At 42.3% G+C, this 24,077-nt stretch overlaps 1 protein-coding gene across 1 annotated transcript in view; it reads right to left on the reverse strand.

The window, feature by feature from the left end:
- fus (FUS RNA binding protein) overlaps positions 1–23,869 on the reverse strand; it is a gene marked incomplete at its 5' end in the record, with an annotated part of 33,680 nt that extends 9,811 nt beyond the window's left edge. The window contains 6 exons of the mRNA XM_080523050.1: positions 1,159–1,193; positions 6,406–6,593; positions 6,801–7,065; positions 9,562–9,697; positions 10,163–10,326; positions 23,622–23,869. Coding sequence (XP_080379176.1) covers positions 1,159–1,193; positions 6,406–6,593; positions 6,801–7,065; positions 9,562–9,697; positions 10,163–10,326; positions 23,622–23,869 — 1,036 coding nt within the window. The remainder of the gene's footprint in view (positions 1–1,158; positions 1,194–6,405; positions 6,594–6,800; positions 7,066–9,561; positions 9,698–10,162; positions 10,327–23,621) is intronic.
- Positions 23,870–24,077: the final 208 nt, after the last annotated feature.

Below are 24,077 nucleotides of genomic sequence, written 5' to 3' on the forward strand. Positions count from 1 at the left end.
ATCTTAGAACTAGACAATGATGAATTGTTCATCTTCTGTCACAACATCAGGATATGCTGTCATGAGTGGGAAAGGAAAAATGCAATCCTTATGAACCTTCATAATTGTTTGCCTCATCTGGCATTTTGTTGGGGTATCAAGATATGGCTGACATTCCTCTTATGTTCATTCAGAGTACCATTGGATCCTGCTTCCAACATGATTTGTTGTGACCCTTCTTCTGGCCAGAGCTGCTATACTTTCAGAACCTTTTCGAGGAGTATAAATACTACATTCCTACACACATACTATCGTTTCAGCCACTGCAGAGACTCAGTCAAGCATGTACACTTTGAATTTCAGTCATCTCAGTGTCAATGAGAGGCGTCAGTTTTCAGACAACATGACATAAAATCAATGGTGATGTAAATTACTGTATAGCTCCCTCTACTGTCCAGGACATTGCAGTGCAATGTAAATTGACGGTATTGTACAGTGTTATGTAACATACACAGACACACACACAAGTTATCCTTACCTGTGAAGGTGACAACATGTGAAACATACATCACATGCTACATTGCATAGCATATTGAGGTTCTTCTTGCATAACCTGACATCAAACTTATTATGCAAGAAAATCAAGACAACTAGGCCATCAGTTGAAAACAACAAATCCCCCCCCCCCCCCCCCCCCTATTTGATGAAACGTTATGTTTTGTCTAACATGACCAGTTTCCACCTCAATATGCTATGCTCAACCACATCTCTGTTTTGGGGGAGGTGTAACGGTACTTACTCTCTTGATCTCCAAGAGAAGATAATGACACCCCAGATACTGTGTAACATAAAAACTTGAAATTAGTGTGTATATATATATATATATATATATATCTTTTAATTCCACTTTACCATAGTTCTTTCTCTAAAAAACATTATCAACCTTTCATTGTGGTTTTACCTTGGTTGATTCTTTCCAGATAAAATATTCTTTCAACAGTCAACCATTAATTCCCTCTTCCCACTCTTAAATAACACATAGAACAATTCGATAGCCAGAGGGCAGCTTCCTTTCGGTCCAAAAGAATCTTAACCATTTAAAATCTCACGTTCCCCCTCCCTTTAGCTTGGACTCTTTAAACCAATCAAACCTCTTGTTAAAAGAGTTTTGTCACTTACCACCAAACTTATTGAGTCCTCCGCGATCGCCCATTCTGATGAAGAGGGAGAGACAAGCGACACTGAAGGCTGTTGTGGACGGAGACATTTCTCTCTGGGGGTTATCCTCCCTGTCTTTTCCCCCTCCCCTTGCCCAACCTCTCTTCCACTTCACTCTCTCTGTTCACCCCCTCACTCTTCTCTTGAACCTCTTTGATTTCTCTCTTACACTTCATGTCTTTAACAGTCCAAGGATGAGGACTGTGAGGACCATGTCTGCTTGGTACCCTAGTCCTCAGACCTCCAAATATTTGCAAGGACTTCTAACCACAAACTTTCCAATCACCTCTGTGATTTGTGCGAGAGACCATTTTAACACTACCTTCTCATTTTCAAAGGATTTGTCAAACCAACCCAGACCAAAACGTTTTTGGTTCCTTGATCTGTTCAGTCAAGAACACTGTTCTGCTTCTCACAACACTGTAAGAACAGCTGTCACAGCAAACTGAGCATCTATAGGGGAGATTTGCATTAAACAGTTGATGGTATTTCCTTTGGGTGTGACAGTCTTGTCCATACCACACTGCCTTGGTCTTTGGCATCCTAACTGGTACCGTGTGTCCATGTTGTACTTTTCTTAATTATTTCCCCCATCCTCTTCTCCATCTCTCAACTTTTTGATTTCACTACCTTTCCTTTCTTTCTATAGTTCCCCAAAATAAAACAAAGAATCCCCCAAAAAATAAAACCCACCCTGGAGAGGTAAGAGCCTAGGAGGAGATTTAGAGATTCATTAAAGCATTATTATATCACAGTGATCCTGTAAGGGGTGGGTGGGGAAGTGGTGGGCAAGGAAGGGTGATGGCAAGAACATTTTGATGTGTTTGCGTGCGTGCGTGTGTGTGTGTGTGTGTGCGACCACTTTCCAAAAAGACCAGTTTACAAATGTTTGCTTATGATACCCCCTTCACACCCTTCAGGTCAATGGCAACACGGATAATAAGCAGGTGTGGTGGGGAACAAGATTGTGTGCAGGCAAGTAGGCGCAGAATTAGTTGATTTAATATTGTCAGAAGCAGGGCAAAAACTTAACACCCGCCAAATGTGGGTAGATTCTGGCAATGGTGGGTAAATCTAGAAATCTTGGAAGGTTGGCAAATACTGGTTCAATTAAAAAACTAAACTGGTGCGATCTGGAATTATAGTGTCCAGTTGACACTCCTGCTGCTCCTCCAGCTGACTGTAGCTGCAGAACATCTCACCCACGCTTCTCCTGACTTTCAAACAAACGCAAGTCTATGAGCTTTCTTGGTTACAACCAAACAATGCGTTAAACTAAAACGTTTAAGTCAAATTCAACCACATGCAACAGCAGGAGACTTCAACTTACAAGCGACTCTGTGAGATGGAAAACATGCAGTTGAACATATTTAGACGTATTTTGACATGGATGGGCACGGAACTTACCCTTCTACAGGAGGTTGGTTCTGTGCAGGGATTAATTTTCAATGCATCAGGAGACATGCGTTTTTTTTGTGACTTTTACCGTAATGTTGGTTTAAAAAGAAAAATGACTGATAAAAATTGGCTGGTATTTTCTCATCCACCAGTCTCCTTGGCTGGTAGACCAAGAAATTAATTTAATGCCCTCTTCATAAGATAAGGGCATTTTGTACACTCAAAGTAATTAGTCAACCAGAGGTGCATTCAACAAGGCAGGGGTGAGTTTCCCAAACGTTTCATAGAGCCACATGGAGTAGCAATTGTAACCTAGGGCCAGTCTCACAGAAAAGGCTTGAGCCTAACCCTAACATGTTCTGTTAGCTTTGAATACTATGTGGTACTATGTGGTAGTATTCAGAGTTTCAGACCCCTTCACTTTGCCACATTTTGTTGTGTTATAGACTGAATTTAAAGTGGATTAACAACTCAATCCACACACAATACCCCAGAATGACAAACTGAAAGCACATTTTTTGCTATGACACTCTTAAAATGAGCTAAAATGTCAACAAATCACAGTTGAATTTCATTTTCATGTAATTTTGGAATTAATATCTTTGTTTTTATAGGGTCTCTGACTTGCATAGGAATCAATTACACACTGTGTAGATTAGGATGTCACTACCTACCATGTCACTACCAACTCAAATATGCGAGAGAAAAAAGAAAAGAAAAAAAGAATGAAACTAAGTTAATTAATGTGCAATCATTTATTTTGCTTGATGCTTTATAAATCTATTCGTTTTATTTTTGGGTTTTTCGTTATATCCATTATTGTTGCTGTTTTGCACAAATTTGAAATAAACATCTCAATCAATCAATCAACTGAGTAAATGTCAAAATTCTCTCTTGATCCTGACAAACACCCTGCTGGTGACAAACATACCTATAAGATGATGCAGCTACCACTATGCTTCACAGGAGGGATGGTGGAGAACTGCATTGCATGTGCTGGATTTGCACTAAACATAATGTTTTGTAGTAAAACCAAATAAACACATTTCCAGCCACTTCCTTTGCTGCATCACATGAATTCATTGTTCCTATAAAAACAAAGATATTAATTCCAAAATCACATGAACTATTCTTTAAACCATCCATACAGGTGTTTTGGCTTTGTCATGATGGGGTATTGTGTGTGGATTGATGGCAACAACAAAAAAAGTTATTAGAGTCTATAACAACAACAAACAATTGTTTGGGAAAAAGTGAAGGTGGTCTGAATCCATTATGTGACAGCAGATGGTGAAAGCAGGAACAAGTAGGCAACCAATACAAATGTTCAGACTTATATTCAGAAAAAGAAAAAAAAAACGTTGTTGAAAATCAATGACACACTCGCTAGTCAAGACAAAACATTGCAATGCAATGTAATCCCCACTACTCTACACTAACTAGGTAGTAGTGAGGATTACTCACCGAATCCAGTGCATGTATAAGCTTGTCATTGATTTTCAACAACATTGACATTTATTACACATTTTCAAAAAAGTCAGGAACATTTGTATTGGTTGCCTACTTGTTCTCGCTTTCACCAGCTGCTGTCACATATACTGTAGCTCTGCTGAGCACAGACGCCTATAGAACTACAGACGAGTGAAACATCTTGCTTGTTTGTGTTTGAGGTCATCTTTGTGGTTTGTGGCAACGTCACATCACTGAGTCTCCATTTAAAGCACACACAACTGAGCCCTGTGTGTGAGGCGACCTAGATGGCCATGTTTAGTCGTAATGCGCCTTACCACCCTCAGATCTGAACCTATTTTTAGGCAAGACATTGCAAGAAAAATAAAACATTCGGTCATAGAAAATGTTTAAAGCTATATTGGCGACGCTTAATGTGAAGCTACACTTCACAGATGACATGGATTACATTTGGCATTGTCATGAGCTTGTAACGACACACAACTGCGTTACTAAGACGGTTGTGTGGCTAACTTCTTCAACAACTTGCTTTTCTCCAAAATATAATGCTAGAGAGATCTTATCATGACAGTCATTGACTGTAGTCTGTGATGCAAACACACCACACAGATGTGCACTTTTGATTTTAAGTAATGAGCAAAATGTGGGTGCCATTAACAAATGATATGGTACTACTTAACAACCAAATAACAAGGAGAACCTTAAGACTGATGTTTTTGTAACCGTAAAAAATCCCTCCGCTATCGCATATAAACTTTATAGCCATCCATAACATTTGACACTTTGGTATTCTTCATAGGTTATTGGAACGCAGAATCCATATTATGTTTTGGTTTATCATTGTTATGGCTGCACATATTACCAAATTGACATGCACATAAAACACTTCACATGGACAACAATGTCTTTCCTTCAACCCCTCATATTTCCAGATAACCAGGAAATAGGCTACTCATTCCACCCGAGCGGTTTCTGTACCATCAGACAGTTTAATGGTTTTAGATAAGGACCGTAGGTTCATATTAAATAGATTTTTTTTTTTGACCAGACAGTTTTGTATATAGGGCTACTGGGTTACCCAGACCACTAGCCAGGTTTCATGTCCCCAGAGCACTATCATGTTTGAGACACACCTATGCCCATCTGACCATTACTATAAGTGTGTGTGTGTGTGTGTGTGTGTGTGTGTGTGTGTGTGTGTGTGTGTGTGTGTGTGTGTGTGTGTGTGTGTGTGTGTGTGTGTGTGTGTGTGTCCTGAGGTGAAAACTAATGAAGTCTTGGGTGTATCCAGGAGTAATGACTCAGACTCAGTGCATCTTCCTCTGTGGAGGTCCTATGGACTACATGGAGACAAAGACATTGTGAATCTAAATCAAAATGCCCCTGCAGTTTGTAATAAAACCCTACTACTACCACACATACTATCACACACTCAGATGGTTGGTTGAGTGGGTGTCCCTCGTACTGGGAATCAAGGTTGACAAATGTGGGCGCCGGTAGCCGAGGTTAGAGAGGCGGGCTAGTAATCGGAAGGTCGCTGGTTCGATCCTTGCCTCAGAAGGGAGCTGAATGTGCCCTTGAGCAAGACACTTAACTGCTAATTGCTCCAGGGGCGCCGTCTATGGCTGACCCCTTGCCTAGAGCACAAAATACCAGATTCCAACAATTGACTTGACTAGTTGATTGCATGGCAAAAAACTAAACAAAACAAAACCTCCCTAGCAAAGTAAACATAAACACACTGACTTCTGGGGGTTATTCCATCAACGTTGCTAAAGGAAAATCCAGGCTTATTTTGAAATGTTTTGCAAGATTTATAAAAACAATCTGGGTTTATTTTAATAAACCTTGAGAGACTTACCAAAAATAAGCCTGGATTTTCCTTTAGCGACGTGGTTGGAATACCCCCCAGGGGTATACTACGAAACGAGCTACGGAGTTGAGCTAACTCTACGGAAGTGAGCTAACTGGCTCCAACTCAGGACTCCAACTCAGGTCAAAGTGAGTTCCCATCTCCCTTAGCTTGCTATTCCATTAATTTTGAAAGTAGGATTTTATTACAAACGGTGTATTGACATAGTCTTGTCATGTAATGCCTCAAACTCTGTGCAGTCCATCAGACTTGCATAGAGGAGGATGCTATCCAGCAACGGTGAGACCTACGTGAGCATATGTCTGAGAATTAGTTTACAATCTATACCTGTATAGGAGGGTTTGTGTGAGTGTGTTGCTGGAGACAAGTTTTACTGGGACTGATGCAAGTTCATCCTAAGGTAGTACCATGAGAGAAAGGTGTGTGTGTGTGTGTGTCGGAGGGGGGAAATGTTTCTGAATGCTTACCCTATACCTCCTCTGCCTCTTGGTGCGCCTCGGCCCCCACGGTCGAACCCTCCAGCCCCACGACCTCCAAACCCTCCTCCTCCTCCTCCTCCGTTACCCCGTCCTCCACGGCCATCCTGGCCTCCATACCATCCGTCCTGCCCCCCGTATCCTCCTCCTCCACCTGCCCCGCTCATCGGTGGAGCATCCTGCCCGTATCCTTCGGACAAGGAGGAGGTCGGTGGTTACGATTCAGCCAAGTGGCTCTAATAGAAGCCAGTTCTCTCACCAAAGAACTGTACAGCAAATGTCCAACAATGGGCCCACCCAGAGATCTAAAACTCTTTTTTTCCCAAGCAAAAGACACCCCCCATCCCCCCCTCAATGGTAGAAAACATGATCTCGGAAAAAGGTGCCTCACCTCCTCCACCACCCTGGCCATACTGGCTCTGCTGACCGTAGCTCTGGGGTGGTGGGGAGCTGTAACCGGAGGCCTGGTTGTAGGGAGTGCCTCCGTGCTGGGGCGGGGGCTGCTGCTGCTGGCCCCCGCTGCCCCCCCCACCGCTGCTGCCTCCGTAGCCCCCCCCACCGCCTCCGCTCTGGTTGCCATAGCTGCCGCCGCCGCCGCCCCCCCCACTCAGCGGCTGGCCGTAGCTGGAGGCCAGGGAACTGTTGCCATAGCTACGGAAGAAGAGGAGAGGTTCGTCAACACGCTGGTCGTGTTCCTTACATCAGTGGTCTTCAACCGGGGGTCCGCGACCCCTAGGGGGTCCGCAGAGGTACTGCAGGGGGTCCGCCAATTTTTGTCATAATAATTGACATTTTTCACCAAAATAATCAGTGAGAATTAAAAAATATACCAAAAATGATATTGAGTAAAGTACAAGCATTAATAGGCAATAATAAGCTACTTTTGACAACAACTATTGACAAAATAAATGATGCCCATGATTCTAGACTCTAGAATCTAGAGTCTCACATAACGTCAGCTGAAAAAAAAAAAAGCACCTGTCTAGCAAGCTAGGTCTTGGCTAAAACGCTGCAGTTCGGTCTTCATTGCGAAATTAACGTTAATTAATAACTAGCATAACGTTACTAATTTAGTTCGTTTGATAATAACAAACCCGCCTCTTTGCTTCTCTGTGTGCCGCTATAACGCGCTCCTTTACCATTCCGAGGTCAGATGGCTTTCCCGTGGATCAGTATTGGCGCGCGTCTTTGAATTACGCACAGCTATCCACGAGATTCTGCTACCGCGCGGAGCTGGCTGCGCATTTCAATGCATTTCCGCGGATTCCGCGGTGCCCTCGCCTGACGTGAAATGCGCAATTGTTGATCACTTGGAGGCACTCGAAAGTCAATTTGAGAAGTACTTTTCTGAGACTGAGTCTTGGAGAAAGCACAAGACATGGATACGGTTTCCATGCAAAGACAATGCATCCGACGCCTAAACCTGACAGCCGCTGAGGAAGATCAGCTGATCGACCTAACCACAGACAGCACACACAATAATGTGTACGAGTCACAGCCTCTCACCCAGTTCTCGATGAGCCTCTTGCCTTTTGCAACAACTTATCTTTTTGAAAGTGGATTCTCCTCCCTCACCTACCTGAAGAGCAAATACCGTTCCAGACAGCAGTCTGAGGATGACATGATGCTCTGCCTGACCACCTACATCTTCCCCAGAATAGACAAGCTGTGTACCACCAACCAGGGCCAGTCATCTCACTGAGGTAGGCATACCTGGCTTCCTGAAGCTAAAAGTTTCATTGTTGAAAAATTATAATAATAGAAAATATAAGCCTCATCAACAACAACAACCAATCATAATTATGCATGAACGTTTTATCAATCATAAACACATATAGGCTAATAACCCAGTATATAAATAGGTTAATACGGTGAAAGAAAAGGTGAATGAAGTAAATATAAAAGTTATTATAGGCTTTAAAATGTGAGACATTTAAAAATATATATTACATGTGGGGGTCCCTGTTCTGTTTGTCTCTCGTCCAAGGGGTCCTTGGGTTGAAAAAGGTTGAAGACCCCTGCCTTACATGATGTAGTAGTGACGCCAGCGCAGTGGCCTTGCAGTTAGAGTGTCCCCGCCCTGAGATCGGGAGGTCGTGAGTTCGATCCCCGGCCGAGTCGTACCAAAGACTATAAAAATGCTACCCGATGCCTCCCTGCTTGGCACTCAGCATTAAGGGTTGGATTGGGGGGAAGACCCTGCAACATACCAGCATCATGTCCAGGGAGGGGGTACTTGTACATCAAGCCGCCTCACGCTACGGCTCCTGCCCCCTAAGGGCCGTTAGGCTCCAGAACTGTCGGTTCTCAAGGCTACTTACTTACATGATATAATAGTGCGCAGCTTAAGACATGGGGGCACACTTTATGTTACTCAACAGCAATCCTGGAATTCATTTTGCCATGGCATATAAGGCAAGGCCCAAATCAAGTAAATGTAAGCTTCCTCTGAGTTGCCAAAACAATGTTTGTATAGAACAGTCCTTATTGTACTTTAAAAGGTGCAATAGCTAACAGCTAAGCTTTCTAATGGTTGTAATGACAGTTTTTATTAGCAAAGTGTCATGCAATACATCACCGTAGCGCCGTCATTCTAATTGACTTATATTATTCATTCAGTAGTAGTACAGCTGGAATGATTAGTCGACATCTTAATCAGTTATACTGTATGCACTCGGAAATACATCTTACAAAGGCCACTGTTGAAGAGGAGGAGAATCTTAGCATTTTAGCAATACCAATGGGCTCCGAAGCTACTGTCAAAAAGAAATTCTACATAGGTTAACTAGCATTTGATTAGTCTTTAAGTAAGCCATCTCTAGTCCCTAAGCTAGCTTATTAGAGACAGTAACGGCTAAAGGGCACTTCAGCCACGGTGGCTATAAGGGCCACTGGTAAATTCCTGCCCAACAGCATTGACAAGATAAGGTCACAGACTAATTCATCACCATCCTTAACATAGGTATGCCACGGTTATACTTGTCAAGTTTAAAGCAGCATCCTATTCCTGGTTATTTAGTGTAGCACACATTCAAAGAGTCATTGTTGTAGTAGTACACCTGGGAGGAACAACAGAACAAACGGTTCCTGATATTTTTGGAAGTGGAACGGTGTAGCGGGACGGCGGTCCCCGGTGGTGTCTCCTACCTGGCAGAGGACGGAGCGGTGGGCGGCGGTTGGCCGTAGCCGGAGTAGGACGACTGCTGGCCGTAGCCGCTCTGAGGGGGCTGGTTACCGTTGTTATACGACTGACTGGACTGGTTGTAGCCACCCTGAGAGGGAGCTGAGGGGTCAAGCAAGGGAGAGAAATGATGACCCACAGAGAGAGAGAGAGAGAGAGAGAGAGAGAGAGAGAGAGAGAGAGAGAGAGAGAGAGAGTGAATAAAATGTGAATTAGATGTCATGGATGCAACCGTCTGAGATACGTAAGAAAGTGGAATTGTTTGTTGGGACATGGGTCTAGTTGTTGTTCATCTAGCTGACTGAGACATGGGTCTAGTTGTTGTTCACCTACCTGACTGAGACATGGGTCTAGTTGTTCATCTACCTGACTGAGACATGGGTCTAGTTGTTCACCTACCTGACTGAGACATGTGTCTAGTTGTTCACCTACCTGACTGAGACATGGGTCTAGTTGTTCACCTACCTGACTGAGACATGGGTCTAGTTGTTGTTCATCTACCTGACTGAGACATGGGTCTAGTTGTTCATCTACCTGACTGAGACATGGGTCTAGTTGTTCACCTACCTGACTGAGACTGGCCAGGGTTGGAGCCGTAACCTCCCTGACTGTAAGCAGCCGGGTTAGCGTCCGAGTTCTGGTTGTAGCCCCCACCATAGCCCTGCTGGCCATAGCTCTGGGGAGGGGACTGACCATAGCCCTGGTTGGCCTGGCCGCCATAGGATCCATAGCTGAAGACAGGAACAGAAATGAGAAGAGAAGACACTTTCATGAGAAACTGAACCTAGGCCTTAGAGCTATATCCAGGGCTTAAAGTGGGAAAAAATCCTGTGCCTGAAACTTTTTCTTGGGGAGGGGGGTCACAGTTTGAGATATTGGGAGAGCGGGTACAGAAGACAGCTTCTTGTCTCAATGTTTAAATGCATTAATACTATTTTATAGTCAATACAAAATATATGTCTCAATGTTAAAATGCATTAATACTTTAAATGAATGTGCAACAATACTATGTGCAATATGACAACCCTTGTGTACATAAGGTTCAGATATAGGAACAGTTAGGATATTTATAGCATAGCATAGAGTACAGCACAGTGTTTTATTGTATAGTATAGTAGTATAGTAGATAGTGTACATAGCCTTTATTTATGTAAACCAGCTCTTTTCCCTTTTTTATTTTACCCTTGGACCTCGTGTTTTTAGTCTTTTTCCAAGCACCAGGGGAGCCCCCCCTCCTAAATTTCGTTGTATGGTACCTGTACTGTATTACAGTTTTTCTCAATTGCTAAAACACATTTCACAAAACTTTCCTCCATTTTCCCAAAACTCTAAACACAACACACTTTTCTAAAGCTACATAAGCAAAATCACACCTTCTCTCTTCAAAACTCAAACCCTACCCCTAATCCTAACCCTAACCTTACTGTAACCCTAGCACCTAACCCTAACCCTAGTTTTCCCACATGTATGATAGTCATGCATAAAAATAAATCTGCGCTCCCTGTCTAACGTTATATCTAACATTACATATTTTACATTACAGTAAGGCTGATTTTGCATGATAGTCATGCATTTTTAGATATCTATTTCCCCCCTTTAAATGGCATATGATGTCCGAAATTTTACTAAAGTTCAGCCGCGAAGTTGTTGCACTGTTGTCCTATCGAGTTTTACGTAAATAAAGGTTTGAAAAATGTTACCGTATTCCCACATGTACCGTAACATGTACAATACTGTACTGTATCACAACTCAATGCAAACACTACAGAGGATCCATTACACACAACAATACTCACTGAAAACAATGTTCAGAGTGTGATGTTTTTTTATTTATTTATGGAACTATACCACACACACACACACACACACACACACACACACCACAATCATTTGCAACAAGTGTCTTACATTTTGAGTCGTTATGTTTAATGAATGAAGCCAGGTGTGTTCATTGTGTTAACATTTTGCTGACTATGGCAAGCATTTTGCATCACATGAGCTTTAATTTGAGAATTTGACATTTTGAGCAGAGTTTTTTGCAACTTGTGTTTTAGCAAGACAAAATGTGTTTAGATTTATGAGAAAAGGAGGATTGTGTTTTGTGAATTGTGTCTTCATGTGAAATGTGTTTATGGTTTTGGCAAATGGGAGCTAGTTTTATTAAATGTGTTTAGAGAACTGGTCATTTGGTTTAGAGAATTGGCTTTTGTGTTTTAGCAATTGGGAAAAACTGTAATGACAATAAAGACCATTCATTCATTCATTCATAATACTGTTTTATACTTAATAAAAATAAAAAAACATTAGATGTCTTTAAAAGGCCAAACTGATTGCATCACTTATTAAGCCACTATCACTATAACAATACAGAATAAAATATATACATGTCTTTAAAAGAACAAACTGATTACTTATTAAGCCACTATCACTTATATTCTCCTTCTTGGCACCACGTCCCATAAGGCTTCCCGTCACTACTCAGGGGTTTTCCTGGCTCAAAATGAGGCGGAGGTGGTACCAGTGGTGTTTGACATCGGGGGGACCCATGAAGCAGGGCTGTCTGGGGGTCCTTAAACGAGCATCAAACACTTAATTTCTTGCATTCTGGTGAATTGATATGCACCAATTTGTGCCCTTTCGCCATCAATTTATGGTGGAAATGTCATTATATATGTAAAGGAAAAAACAATATTCAGGCACCAGATGGCCATTCAAAATATAATGTAATATAATGCAATATAAGGCTCTCAGGCATTCTGTACTTTCAAATATGTATTCTCCTTGAGCAGTCAACATCAACTATCAGCTGTTTCGCTAGCAAACACGAAAGCTAAGTTATTTGTGAAACAGCGCCCCCGCCACCACGTCGGCGCAATGCCGCAATTGCAGTTTTTATTTTTATTTTATTCTCCCGCGCCGGAAATCCGGCACTGTGCCGGAGTACTTTAAGCCCTGTATATCACGTTCATCCCATAATGATGCAAACAGTGAACACCTGGTTCCCCATGATGTATGAATCGGTGACCATTATTCAAACGTCTGTTTTCAGGATTAATGAGAGAGACTATGTCCAAAATGACATGACCATAGCTCAAACGGGGCAGGAGATATATGCTTGTTCAAAGTTTGGTGGGGACAAAAAAGTGTAATAAGCAGAAAATCTAATGGGCAAAGCTTATAGGTCCTTCTGAGATACTTGTTGCAAATATGTACTACATTCCTTCCCTGTAGCAATAGCATAAGAGATCAGCTTGTTCAATGTTTGGAATTGCAGTTGCTCCTCCTTGTCATCAGCATTTGTTGTTGTGGTTTGATCAGTCACTTTTCTCCTGTCGCATTCCCATTCTTGAGGTGCACCAACATTCAAATACTCATGTTATTTTTGGGGGGGGATTTCAATGTATGACGCATCATTTGAAAGCTTACAATCTGTAGATTCAGAATATGTAAAGAAACGAAAAATTACTTAGGCAAATGGTTTATGATTTCACCAGCTGGCGTCAGACTCATTACAACACAGGCAGCTACTAGCCAACTCTCATGCACGTGACCACTGACTACTACTGTTGTCATCACGTGAGTGACACACCAGATCGGGCGCGCAGATCGGAGCCTATTTCTTTTCATGTCCGATCTGCGATCCAGCATTCTGGACCAATATCGGACAGATACCGATGCCATGGATTGGATCGGGACATCCCTAGTTTTCTTCAGGAAACAGTGCTAAAGAACCCTGTACAACATTTTAATAAAATATATATACATGCAGATACAGTATATATCGGTTACCAGTGAATTCCCCCCGAATTGGCACTGAAACAACAATCCAGTATCAGTCAGGCTCTAGATAACTTATTGTTATGTATTGAAGTGTTATTTTTGAGCTATGTGGACCACCGTAGTTGGAGCGATGAAAAGCTGTATAGGTAACGAGTGTTGCCCGGGCAGGAATGCGGAAGTGATACCAGTGTTTCCTCTATATGCATTTATTCGTGGCGGGCCGCCACGAATGAATTTCCTCCGCCACTAATTGATTCAGACAGTCCACTTTGATTCAGGCTGCGCAGAAAGGCAGCGAGTTATTATGACCGGAGAACAGAAAAAAAGTGGGTTATTGCATTTACTGCTGTTCTCTGGTTCATGTTCTTATACCAGTGCTCAGTATAGAGTATTTTAAATGAACATTCGTAATGTAGTCTAGTCTCTGATGTTCATGGTCAATTAAATCAGCCTATTTTGTGAGACAAATAATGTTCCCGCTAATGGGTTAACCGAGCATTCTCGCACCTAACGTGCAAGCACCTAGCTTCGAACTATTCATAGCAATATGCGCGGGGCAAAAATAATCTATTGCCTCTAAAATCACCACGAACAGAACGGCGGAGGTACGGGTAAGCAGGGCTCATGTTGGTGTCCTCAAAGGTAAGAGTTGGATTTCTTTAACTCAACTGATAGCATTACCTTGCTGTTGGTTGTTTACCGAATGCTCCATCTGACTGTCACACTGTGATTTTACTTGTGTAAACAGTTAATGAGTAACGTTAGCCGGTTTTTAGGGGTGTAAATCACCAGCTTCATCACGATACGATATTATATCGATTTGTTTGTATGACGATACAATGTTTGACGATATCACAATGTCAGTCACGATACGATTTCGATTCGATTCGATTCAAGATCGATATGACGATATGATCGATATGACGCGATATCATATGCCAATCTAACACAATTATCAACTCACAAAAACAACTAGAATATTATTTGACCATTTTATTTGTGAGCTCTTCCAGGTATCCAGCATTTAAATCATATTGTATTATACAGTATTCTTCTGTTACAAAAAGAAAAATAGACCCGTTCACTAGTCTCACAAACAAGAGATATTCAGCTTTAAAACATTAATGTCCTATGAAACAAAACTGGAAGAACTTGTCCCCCCTTTTTTAAGGCAGGATTTTTGTAAACGTTCACTTTTTTACTGTCTCATAAACACAGTATTTTTAACAGTTAGAACTGAACCAAGGTCACCATTTAACCTACAGTATATTTGTGCAATAATAATAAATAATAATAAAATAATAATAAATAATAAGTGCAAATGCAGTACAGTGCAGTACATCTTATATACATTCTTCTTAACCAAAATAAGTTAAGTATATCCTCCAGTGTTATATAATAAGTATATCCTCCAGTGTTCTTCTTTGGGAGGTTTTTCTTCAAAAAAACCTAACTGATCAACATGTTCAGGAGACAAAACACTACGCTCTGAACGCAGGTCAGGATAATTTTTAATATAGGGCCATCCATCACACTTCCTCTAGGAAGCACTGATCTGATATGATGTGTTGATTGGTGAAAGGTAAGGCTATGCTTGGACAGTCATGTTAGATCACTGATTACGGGAGTAATGATTTACCTGTAGATTTTATCAATAGGAATTTTGTTCAGGTTTATCCAAAGAAATTGGACAAGCAAACCGGAGTAAAGTAAGTAAGGTCCAACCTGCAGCCTTTGCCCATTCATAAGACAGATGCTTTGTTACAGACCAGAGCATTGACCAATCACTGTCGGCTAGACTAGAGCATTGACCAATCACAGTCGGCCGTGGGCGGGCTTGGCAGTCGCAGCTAAAACCGCTTCGCTGTTCTCCGCCGCAGTCACAAAATGCAGAACACACAATGTGCAGCGCTCTTTGACTTTTCAATTTGCCGCTGCTAGTCGCGTGCTGCACGGAAATGGTGACAGTCACGCAGAATGTGCCATTTCAAAACAAAGGTGTATCTTTAAGATGACGATATAGATCGATATTTTTACATTGCATCGATGTAATCAGATCGTTAGTCAATGAATCGATGCATCGATGTGAATCGATGTATCGTTACACCCCTACCGGTTTTGTGCGTGTACTCTCACGTAGGCCTACTTCGTATTGATCTTTCTGTGTGTGTGTGTGTAATGCGCGTTCCGCATGTTCCGCTGCAGCTGTAGGATATATTTATTATGTTTGTGTTATGCTAATAAATGTAGATCCACACAGGTATACAAACTGAGCTCCGTTTACTGTGAAGTGCCATTCATTCTGACAACACACACACACACAGGGCGTAAAGCTCTAACGGACGTACAGAACGTGACGTCGTAAAGTGCAACAAAGTGCTGCAATGACATACTGTCGTACATAACAATATTGGTATTTGATCACCTTCTATATAAAATCACCTGCTCGGCTTTAATGACTTAACCGCTATTTAAGAAATTATAATTGTTGCCACCCTCTAGTTTTTGGTGAAACTACGTCTTTGTTTTGAGCGCCAGTGCGCGTTTTATGCGCGTGCACGTGGGAAAAAAATCGCGCGCGCGAAAGACGACCGCTCCGCCACTAATGTGACAAATTCTGGAGGAAACACTGGATACTATGGGCCAATCCCAATTCACCCCTATGACTTCGTTTTCACCCCTATGGCTTGATTTGCGCGTTCACGTTTAGGGGGAGGGCTGTCCCAATTCATATTTCATCGAGCCATGGCTTCATTTCGAGGGCTAACTATGAATTTGTTTCGAGCGATTCCAGGACCAGACTAGCTTCGAAGCCATAGGGGTACGCTACCCCTTGATTCCAGGATGCATTGCGAATCATCTACAGCAGCGGTTCCCAACCTTTTAGGACTCACGGCCCACTTTACAGAACTCTCCAGTATTCGCGGCCCACTCAGCAGCGTGCGAAGCGCGAGATTTTTTTTCACGTGCACGCGCATGAAACGCGCACGAGCGCTCAAAACAACGACGTGGCAAATAAATACAAAATAAATAGCGGTTAAACCATTAAAGCCGAGCGGCGATGTTTTATATAGCAGGTGATCAAATACCAAGATCGTAAATGTTGTATGTGTTCAATACGACCAAACATCCTTATGAGTGTGGGCAACTCTCGACTAGGGTTGCCAGATGGGCTCGGGTTTTTTTGGTGGAATTAGCGGTTTTAGACTGTGGTTAGGGTGGAAAATGTCGATCCCATCTGGCAACCCTGTTCGCGAGTCCGGGATGGAATGTAGCCAATCAAGAAGCGAGCTGACTTCTTCTTTTCGGATGGAAATATCGGCGCACACCACACACAATACGATCAAGGCTGTTCAATCCAAGATTTTTTATCTTTTAAAAATTAAAACGTTTTTGTAACAAAAAAACGTCAATAAAACATTTTTTTTGCCCATGATTTGGCGGCCCACTTGCAGTACTCTCGCGGACCACCCGTGGGCCGCGGCCCATAGGTTGGGAACCGCTGATCTACAGAAATCTTATGTCGCTCTATTCAATGCGGAAATGTCATTTTACTTTCTCTGTAATTACTTATTAATAAAGATTTAAAGAAGTATGATAACCATCTTATTATCTTAGTTTAATGTCATTACAATGCATTATAGACCTTTTATTTATAACAAGCATAACCAAAAAAAATCGCTTTTATGTCAGTGCTGTGTCTAACGTTACAGTAACGCAACGCTGCATGACAGTCGAGCATTTCAGAGATGTACAATCATAAATCAATTATTACCTGTGGCGTTTGACAGCGGATGATGGTACACATATGTAAAGTTATCTGTCAAACGTTCGGCTGACTTGTACATGATGCGCAATTTTACCTATTTCCATGTAGCGGCACCCGCAATCTAATCTGAGCAGTTGTTATTATGTAATATTATTAATGGGTTGTATCATTCATTTAAATGCATTATAGACCTTTTCTTTATAACAAGCACAACAACAACAAAACGTTATTATGCCGATGTGCTGTGTGTCTAACGTTACAGGCTGCATGACAGTCGAGCATTTCAGAGATGTACAATCATAAATCAATTATTACCTGTGGCGTTTGACAGCGGATGATGGTACACATATGAAATGTACAATGCAATATAGACCTTTTCTTTATAACAAGCATAACAAAAAAAATCGCTGTTATGCCTGATCACTTCCATTAGACTACCGGAGCACTCATTCACTCGTTCCTCTGCCCCGGCAACTGACCCATAGAAATGTGCGCGATTAACATTTCAGAGATGTACAATCATGAAATAAATTGTGGTGTTTGACAGCGGATGATGGTAGACATATTTAATGTAAAGTTATCTATCTAAAGTTTTCTATCCACAGGCTGATATGTGCATGATAGGCGCGAATTCCCCCCCCCCCCCCCCCTTGGTGGTATAAATTGTATTGCGGAATACCAAAACAACTCGCAATCTAATCCGAGCAGTTGTTATTATGTAATATTATTGATGGATGTGACTTTTTATTTTTTTATTTGTTTTATTTATTTGTTTTTCAGATTTTATCCCTTTTTCACCCAATTTGGTATCCAATTGAACCCAACCCATCCAATTGCCTATTGCGTAGGATCCGCCGCACGACCCCGTGGCCGGCAGCCCCAGAGGAGACCGCCAGGCAGACTAGCTGACTGGCTCCTCGAGCCCAGCACCGTTATTCCGGCACCCCGGGGGCGCTGTTGCGCGACGGATCCTTGTCCGGAAATAGTCCTATACCGCCCTCTGGAGCGGCCGCTCAATATGCCGCTCCCTGTGTGCCTCGGCCATATCCGGATCTGGCGAGACCGGGATTCGATCCCAGTCCCCGGTGGGCAGCTTGCACTAGTGGCTAGTGCTTAGACCGCTACGCCACCGCGGGGCACTGGATGTGACATTTTTGATGGAGGGCAGTGAGCGGGAGACTCATCAAGGACATGTAGTTAATTAATGCAGTGGACAGCGGCTGTTTCTCCAGCGTTCCTGTCACTTCGGATTTTGGAACGTCATAAAATGTAATATGTAAGTCATGCATTTTTCCATGTTTCCCATTGATGGTATATGACGCCGTAAATGTAACTAAAGTTCAGCCGCAAAGTTGTTGCACTGTTGTCCTAAATCAGTGCAGACTGGCAGGGTAGGAGCACAGGTTTCATACAGGTTAGAGCGCCGATATTCTGTCATGGTCTGATAATGAAGCATTGTTCTTTTTTATTTGATGACTTGTTTGATCGATTGATAGCGTAAAAGTGAAGTTATGAATGAGTCGCGAGCGTCAATGCTTTTCTACGATACTCCTGATGACGTATCAGTCTTGAAGGGTTGTCCCTCTTCCATGATTTCTCAGGTGTGTTGATAATAAACGAAAAAAGATGCTTATAGCACACGCAACAGAAATAAACACAGCTGAAGAAGGCATTGCGAGATGTGAGAATTCGCCGGCAACATAACGCGTCACCCGTACCGCGTCTATTTAAACCACTGCTGATGACGTCGTGAAGGGCTGTCCCAATTCATAGGGGTAGATTTCAACCCCTATGGCTTGTGGCTCTGTTCGAAGGCCTTGGCTTGAAATCGAGTCACACTCGAAAACGAGCCAAAGGGAATCAGGATTGGGCCTATGCCTGTATACCTGCCTCCATTCTTTATTGTGAATTATAGATGTTATTGGCTATATACATAACACTTATTGTGAAACTAACTTGTGTTTTGACTCACCCCTGGGTAGCAGTCTGAGAGTAATCTGCAAAACAAAACAAGGTACAGATCAGCAAAGAACAGGACAGAAACAGGCCATCACGCTGATGACCGACCACAGTGGTAGGGAACCTTCAAAAGTTAACAAGCTATGGGGCGCTTAGGTGGCGTAGCGGGTTAAGCGTTGACCATGTAACCGCAGGGTCCCCGGTTAGATTCCGGCCAGGGACATATCCTGCATGTCATCCCTCCTCTCTCTCTCACCCATCCTTCCTGCCTAAATCTCTACTGTAACTCAATAAAATAAAAAATAAAAAAAGTTAACAAGCTACAGTTTTATCTAAGAGGACATATTCGGTTGTTAAGTCTGACGTCAAACGTGACGTTTAGCAATTTCCGGGTCCAAACCAGAAATTCCCTCCACCAGAGTACCAGTGTACTACAGCGGTAGAATGACAGTTCAATAGTTTTTTTAGACTCTGATCTATTCATACAACAAGGGACACAGCACTTTCCCGTTTTCCCCATATTGTCAGGGTCTTTGAGCCTCGGAAAAGCGCTATATAAATATAATTAATGATTATTATTACTGAGGCATTTCGAAGACAGCGCCTCAGCCAACTTTGGACCCGGAAACACGTCACGACTTAACAACCGAATGATCACAACTCAAGCCCTCCATTTTTAGATCATACATTTATCTAGCTGGTTGGGTGTTTCTCATGAAACCAACTTTTAGGAGTGCTTCATCACATTTGAACCTCATATTCAACAGGGGTGATAAAAAATTAATCTGGGATTTTCAAAACCTACAACAGCAAACGCAGGTTGTTTTTGTCTAACTACAGAAATGATGTAATTTATATCATAGTTTCATTTTCCTTTTGTACACATGTAGATAATGAAAGGGCATGACGTCACGAGTTTTACGTGGTGACGTATTATGTGATGTTTAGTTGGTTTCATCAGAATCAACCATGGTTGCGTTCGTAAATTCGCTCTGGAAATCTGATCAGCACTCATGCAATACCTCTTGTCCAATCAAATTACTTGGTCCCTTGTGAATTTACGAACGCAGCCATATATAATATATCGCCATATATTATATCTAGTCAAGCTTGTGTTCGTTTTTGTTGTTGTGATTGTAAAAGCCATCAAGTCATGTTATCGATCGTGTCTCATGTGTAATTGATCACGGAGCTATAAGTCGGTCATTCTCTATTGACAGGCGTTTGTGTTGGGTCCATAGACATTGTGGTCTGGGCCTAGGCCCCCTCTCTGGTGCTAGGCTAAAGGTCTGGTGCTAGCGTCAATTATCCACAGTTAATTAATCTAGCTATTAGCTAGCTATTTAAAAATAAATCCAGTCTATTTGATGGACAGCTCTGACGTTATCTAATGAATCTAATTAGCTAGCTAGATAATGTTAGCTAGCTGTTGGTGATAACTGTAGCTGGTGAGACGGTCTGGATGCCGGAGGAGCGCTGGCGTACTTCAAGCACAACGTCCACCAAAACGATCGGCGCATGTAGCTGATGATATGGTATGATAGACATTCCGCCCACTAGACTGCTTACCGTTAGATGCCATCTCCTAGCTGAAGACTTTCTGTTACAACGACTTGGTCGGATGTCAGATAAGCAGCTCGCAGACGGTTGTTCGACACAGCTTCTCTGTGGACGACAATAGTGGAGCTCCGCCCACTTAGCCCGGCTGTATGTAAATGAGGATTTCTTCTAAATAAAAGCGCCTGAGAAATTAAGACATAAACGTATTTAGAAATACTAAATATGGATAAAGGAACCACACATTAGATGTAACTATATCTGTAAAATAAACATGTAATCCTCTAAATGTGTTATTTGTGTTTTTAAGGATTTGTAATTATTCTAATATCCTAATTACCGCTACACTGCATAGGGGACATAATATGTTATAGAACACTGAATCAAAATGGCATTTGTGGGAGGGTTGCTATAGCTGCTGTCAAAAAATAACCAAACTGCCCTTCTTAACTTTGCCGGAGACCATCTGGACATGCCTGAAGGTTTCTGGAGGTCCATTCTCTGGACAGGTGAGTCCAAAATGTTACTTTTTGGTCACAATCAAATCCACGATGTTGGCAAAAAACCCCAACACTGTCAAGCATGGTGGTGGGAATGTCATGATCTGGGGCTGCTTTTCATCCTCTGGACCTGGCCAACTCCACATCATTAATAGTCTAGCAGCAAGTCCTCAAAAAAGGCTTTAGTTTTCGAGATACCCCTACCCGAGGTAGAGCAAATGACAACAATTATTTTTCTTATCTTTAGGGTCTCCCATTAATGAAATTGATTGTTGTCAAATTTTATTTTTGGGGGAAATATGTTTTTTGGGTTGTTCTTTAGAGCTACCCCAATCCCTGAAAAAGAGCCAAATTAGACCAGGCCGAATATGGGGAAGGTGACAAAAAAGCCCATAACTTGAGAATGATCACTCCTTTCCTCTTCAGATTTGCTGAGGTATGAACCAGGTGGTTGTCCTACATCACCAAATAGTCAGACAACTATTTACCTAAATAAATACTGAATTATAGTCCTGTAAACTTATCTTTAGTTTAGACGGAAATTGTACTTTTTGGTGACAGGAACATAGAACTCCATCACTTTTCTCTCATTTATCAGAAAAACAGAAATCCCTGAAAAATATATCATTACTGAATTGTCTAGGGTGCTATTGAACAATAACCAGTAGTTGTATGGAAATATCTCATTCAGTTCTATTGCAAATGAGATTTCTTTAGACATAGGCCTACCTCTTCTCTGATACAGTCAAATTCCGAATGGGGGATACGTGGCATAATAGCCTATAAGTTAAGAATGCTCACTCTGATGGTCATCATATTTGGAGAGGGAAATACCAGGTGGCTGAACTACATCACCAAATAGTCAGAATAAGAGTAACCCAATAAAATAAAGTTTATTAGTTCTAAATTACAAGCCTCTAAAACATAGGTGTAAATAGTACAGGTTTTATTAAAACTGGAACCTTAATTCAAAGTACAATTAAATACAGTCCTCAAACATTAGGGGACACATTTTGACATTCTGCACAGCAGGTGCAGAACTCTGTACAGGGAAGGCCAACAGAGAGGCACTGGCACTTTCCACTCTCTCCACACTTTGCATCTTTGCAATATAAGTGAATGATGTCTCTCACTTCTGTAGGTGCTGGGGGTTTTGTAAAAAGGACAGGTTGAATGGCCCCATCTCTGATAATCCACCCCTTGCCAATAGGACTCCATAACAGGGGTTTTGGCATGTGGCTGTGACACCATACCGCTGTCTGGAACATTGCTCTCTGCACATGCTGCTGAAATGCATCCTCTGTTGGCGGCAGATTTGCAGAGGCTGTATCAGATGTTGATGCAATTATGAACCTCAGTTCATCCAGGTTTGTGCACATCAATCCATTTTCCATTTTATTTTTTCCATATAGGAGTAGCGCAAATTCTCTTGCGACTGGCAAAGACTCTTCCAAGCTGGCAGAGAGTCCAAAATGGGCCAGATCTTTGAGCTCGCTGAGATGGGTCTTGAGTTTGTTGAATGCTGTTGTCTTTCCTATTCTGTACAAACTACTTGTTGTGTCACAGCCAGTGAGTGCATGACATGCTGGTAGACAGTTAGACATGTCTTTTCCAATCTTCTCAGATATGGTGTTGATGGGGACATATCTCTCTCTCATTCCATGGCCTGTATGCATGTACACCAGAGATGAACCAAACATTTCTTTGCTTGCATAGTATATGAGCAGTACTTCCACATCTGTGTCGTCAGACCTCACAATGATGCGGGAATAAATTATGACTCTGCAAGATGTATGGCATGGAGCACCATCCTTGTGTCTGCCTCCTCCTGATCACTGTACAGTGATGTCAAACTGCTGACTCCTGCTGTGCAGATGCTCTTCACCTCCTCCCCTTTGTCAAATCCACCTGCCAAGATGATGGAGTCATCTGAGTGTAGTCTCTGCGGGGCTGCAGTGACAATGTAGTTGCTCACAAACATGCACAGTGCAGTCTTGTTTCCACTACTCCTCAAGTACTTCCTGTAGTTTGGGACATTTGTGTTGCCAGTGATAACATGTGTAGGCCTTCCATGACTTGCACCTCTCCTTTGCCTCTCCAGGTCTTTGATTGACTGTGGGCCGTCATACCTGTCAAATACCATGACCACACATTGCATTTCATCCTGCCAGCAGCCCGGAACCATGGTATTGCTTCAGACATGCAGTTGAGATGAAGGTCAAAGTTAGCTTCACGCTCTGATCGTAGCATTCTGAGTAAGAGATCAGCCCCTTTGAGGAAATTCAGCCAGTACTTAAAAGTTGCTGATTGTTGAACTCCCCTCTCTGAAAACTGTTGTATTCTTCTCCTCAGTTCAGGAAGGTCTGTCTCCACTTCACTTAAGAACTGTCTGGCAGAGACCTGGTCGTTGCCATGAAAGGCATGCTGCACATCTCGCAGGAGGTGTTCTTGTTCAGCAGACAATGGACTTTGGCCTTTTTTGTTCAGCCAGGAGACCAGTGCCATCCAGAAGAGCCTGAACAGAGCCTCTGAAACAACCTTGATGCTCCTCACACCTCTTGTCAGTTGTTTCCCCTGAAGCATCTGCCGAGCTGTTGCGTCAGCATAGACTCCAGACTCGGTTATCATGTCAAAGAGACCCCCGTCTGCATACACCTTCCCAATGCTTGCCAGAAAGGCCATGGTGACGTGCATTCCTCCAATTCTCATGGTGATCTTGCCATCCAAAGCTTCAGGTTTGCTCCACAGAATTTGCTGTGCTTTGCTGTAGATGGCAAGGTCAGCAGTTACAAGTATATGCCTCTGTCCCAGTTCTTGAGCAAGCTGTGTGAGCTGCAAAAGAGCTGTATAGATTGTAGATAGGTCTGATGGTGAAGCTCTTATGAAGGGCATATATTGTACTGTTGTTAATGGGATG

Source organism: Nansenia antarctica (genome assembly GCF_963989245.1).
Source record: "Nansenia antarctica genome assembly, chromosome: 2".
NCBI classification, from domain to species: Eukaryota; Metazoa; Chordata; class Actinopteri; order Argentiniformes; family Microstomatidae; genus Nansenia; species Nansenia antarctica.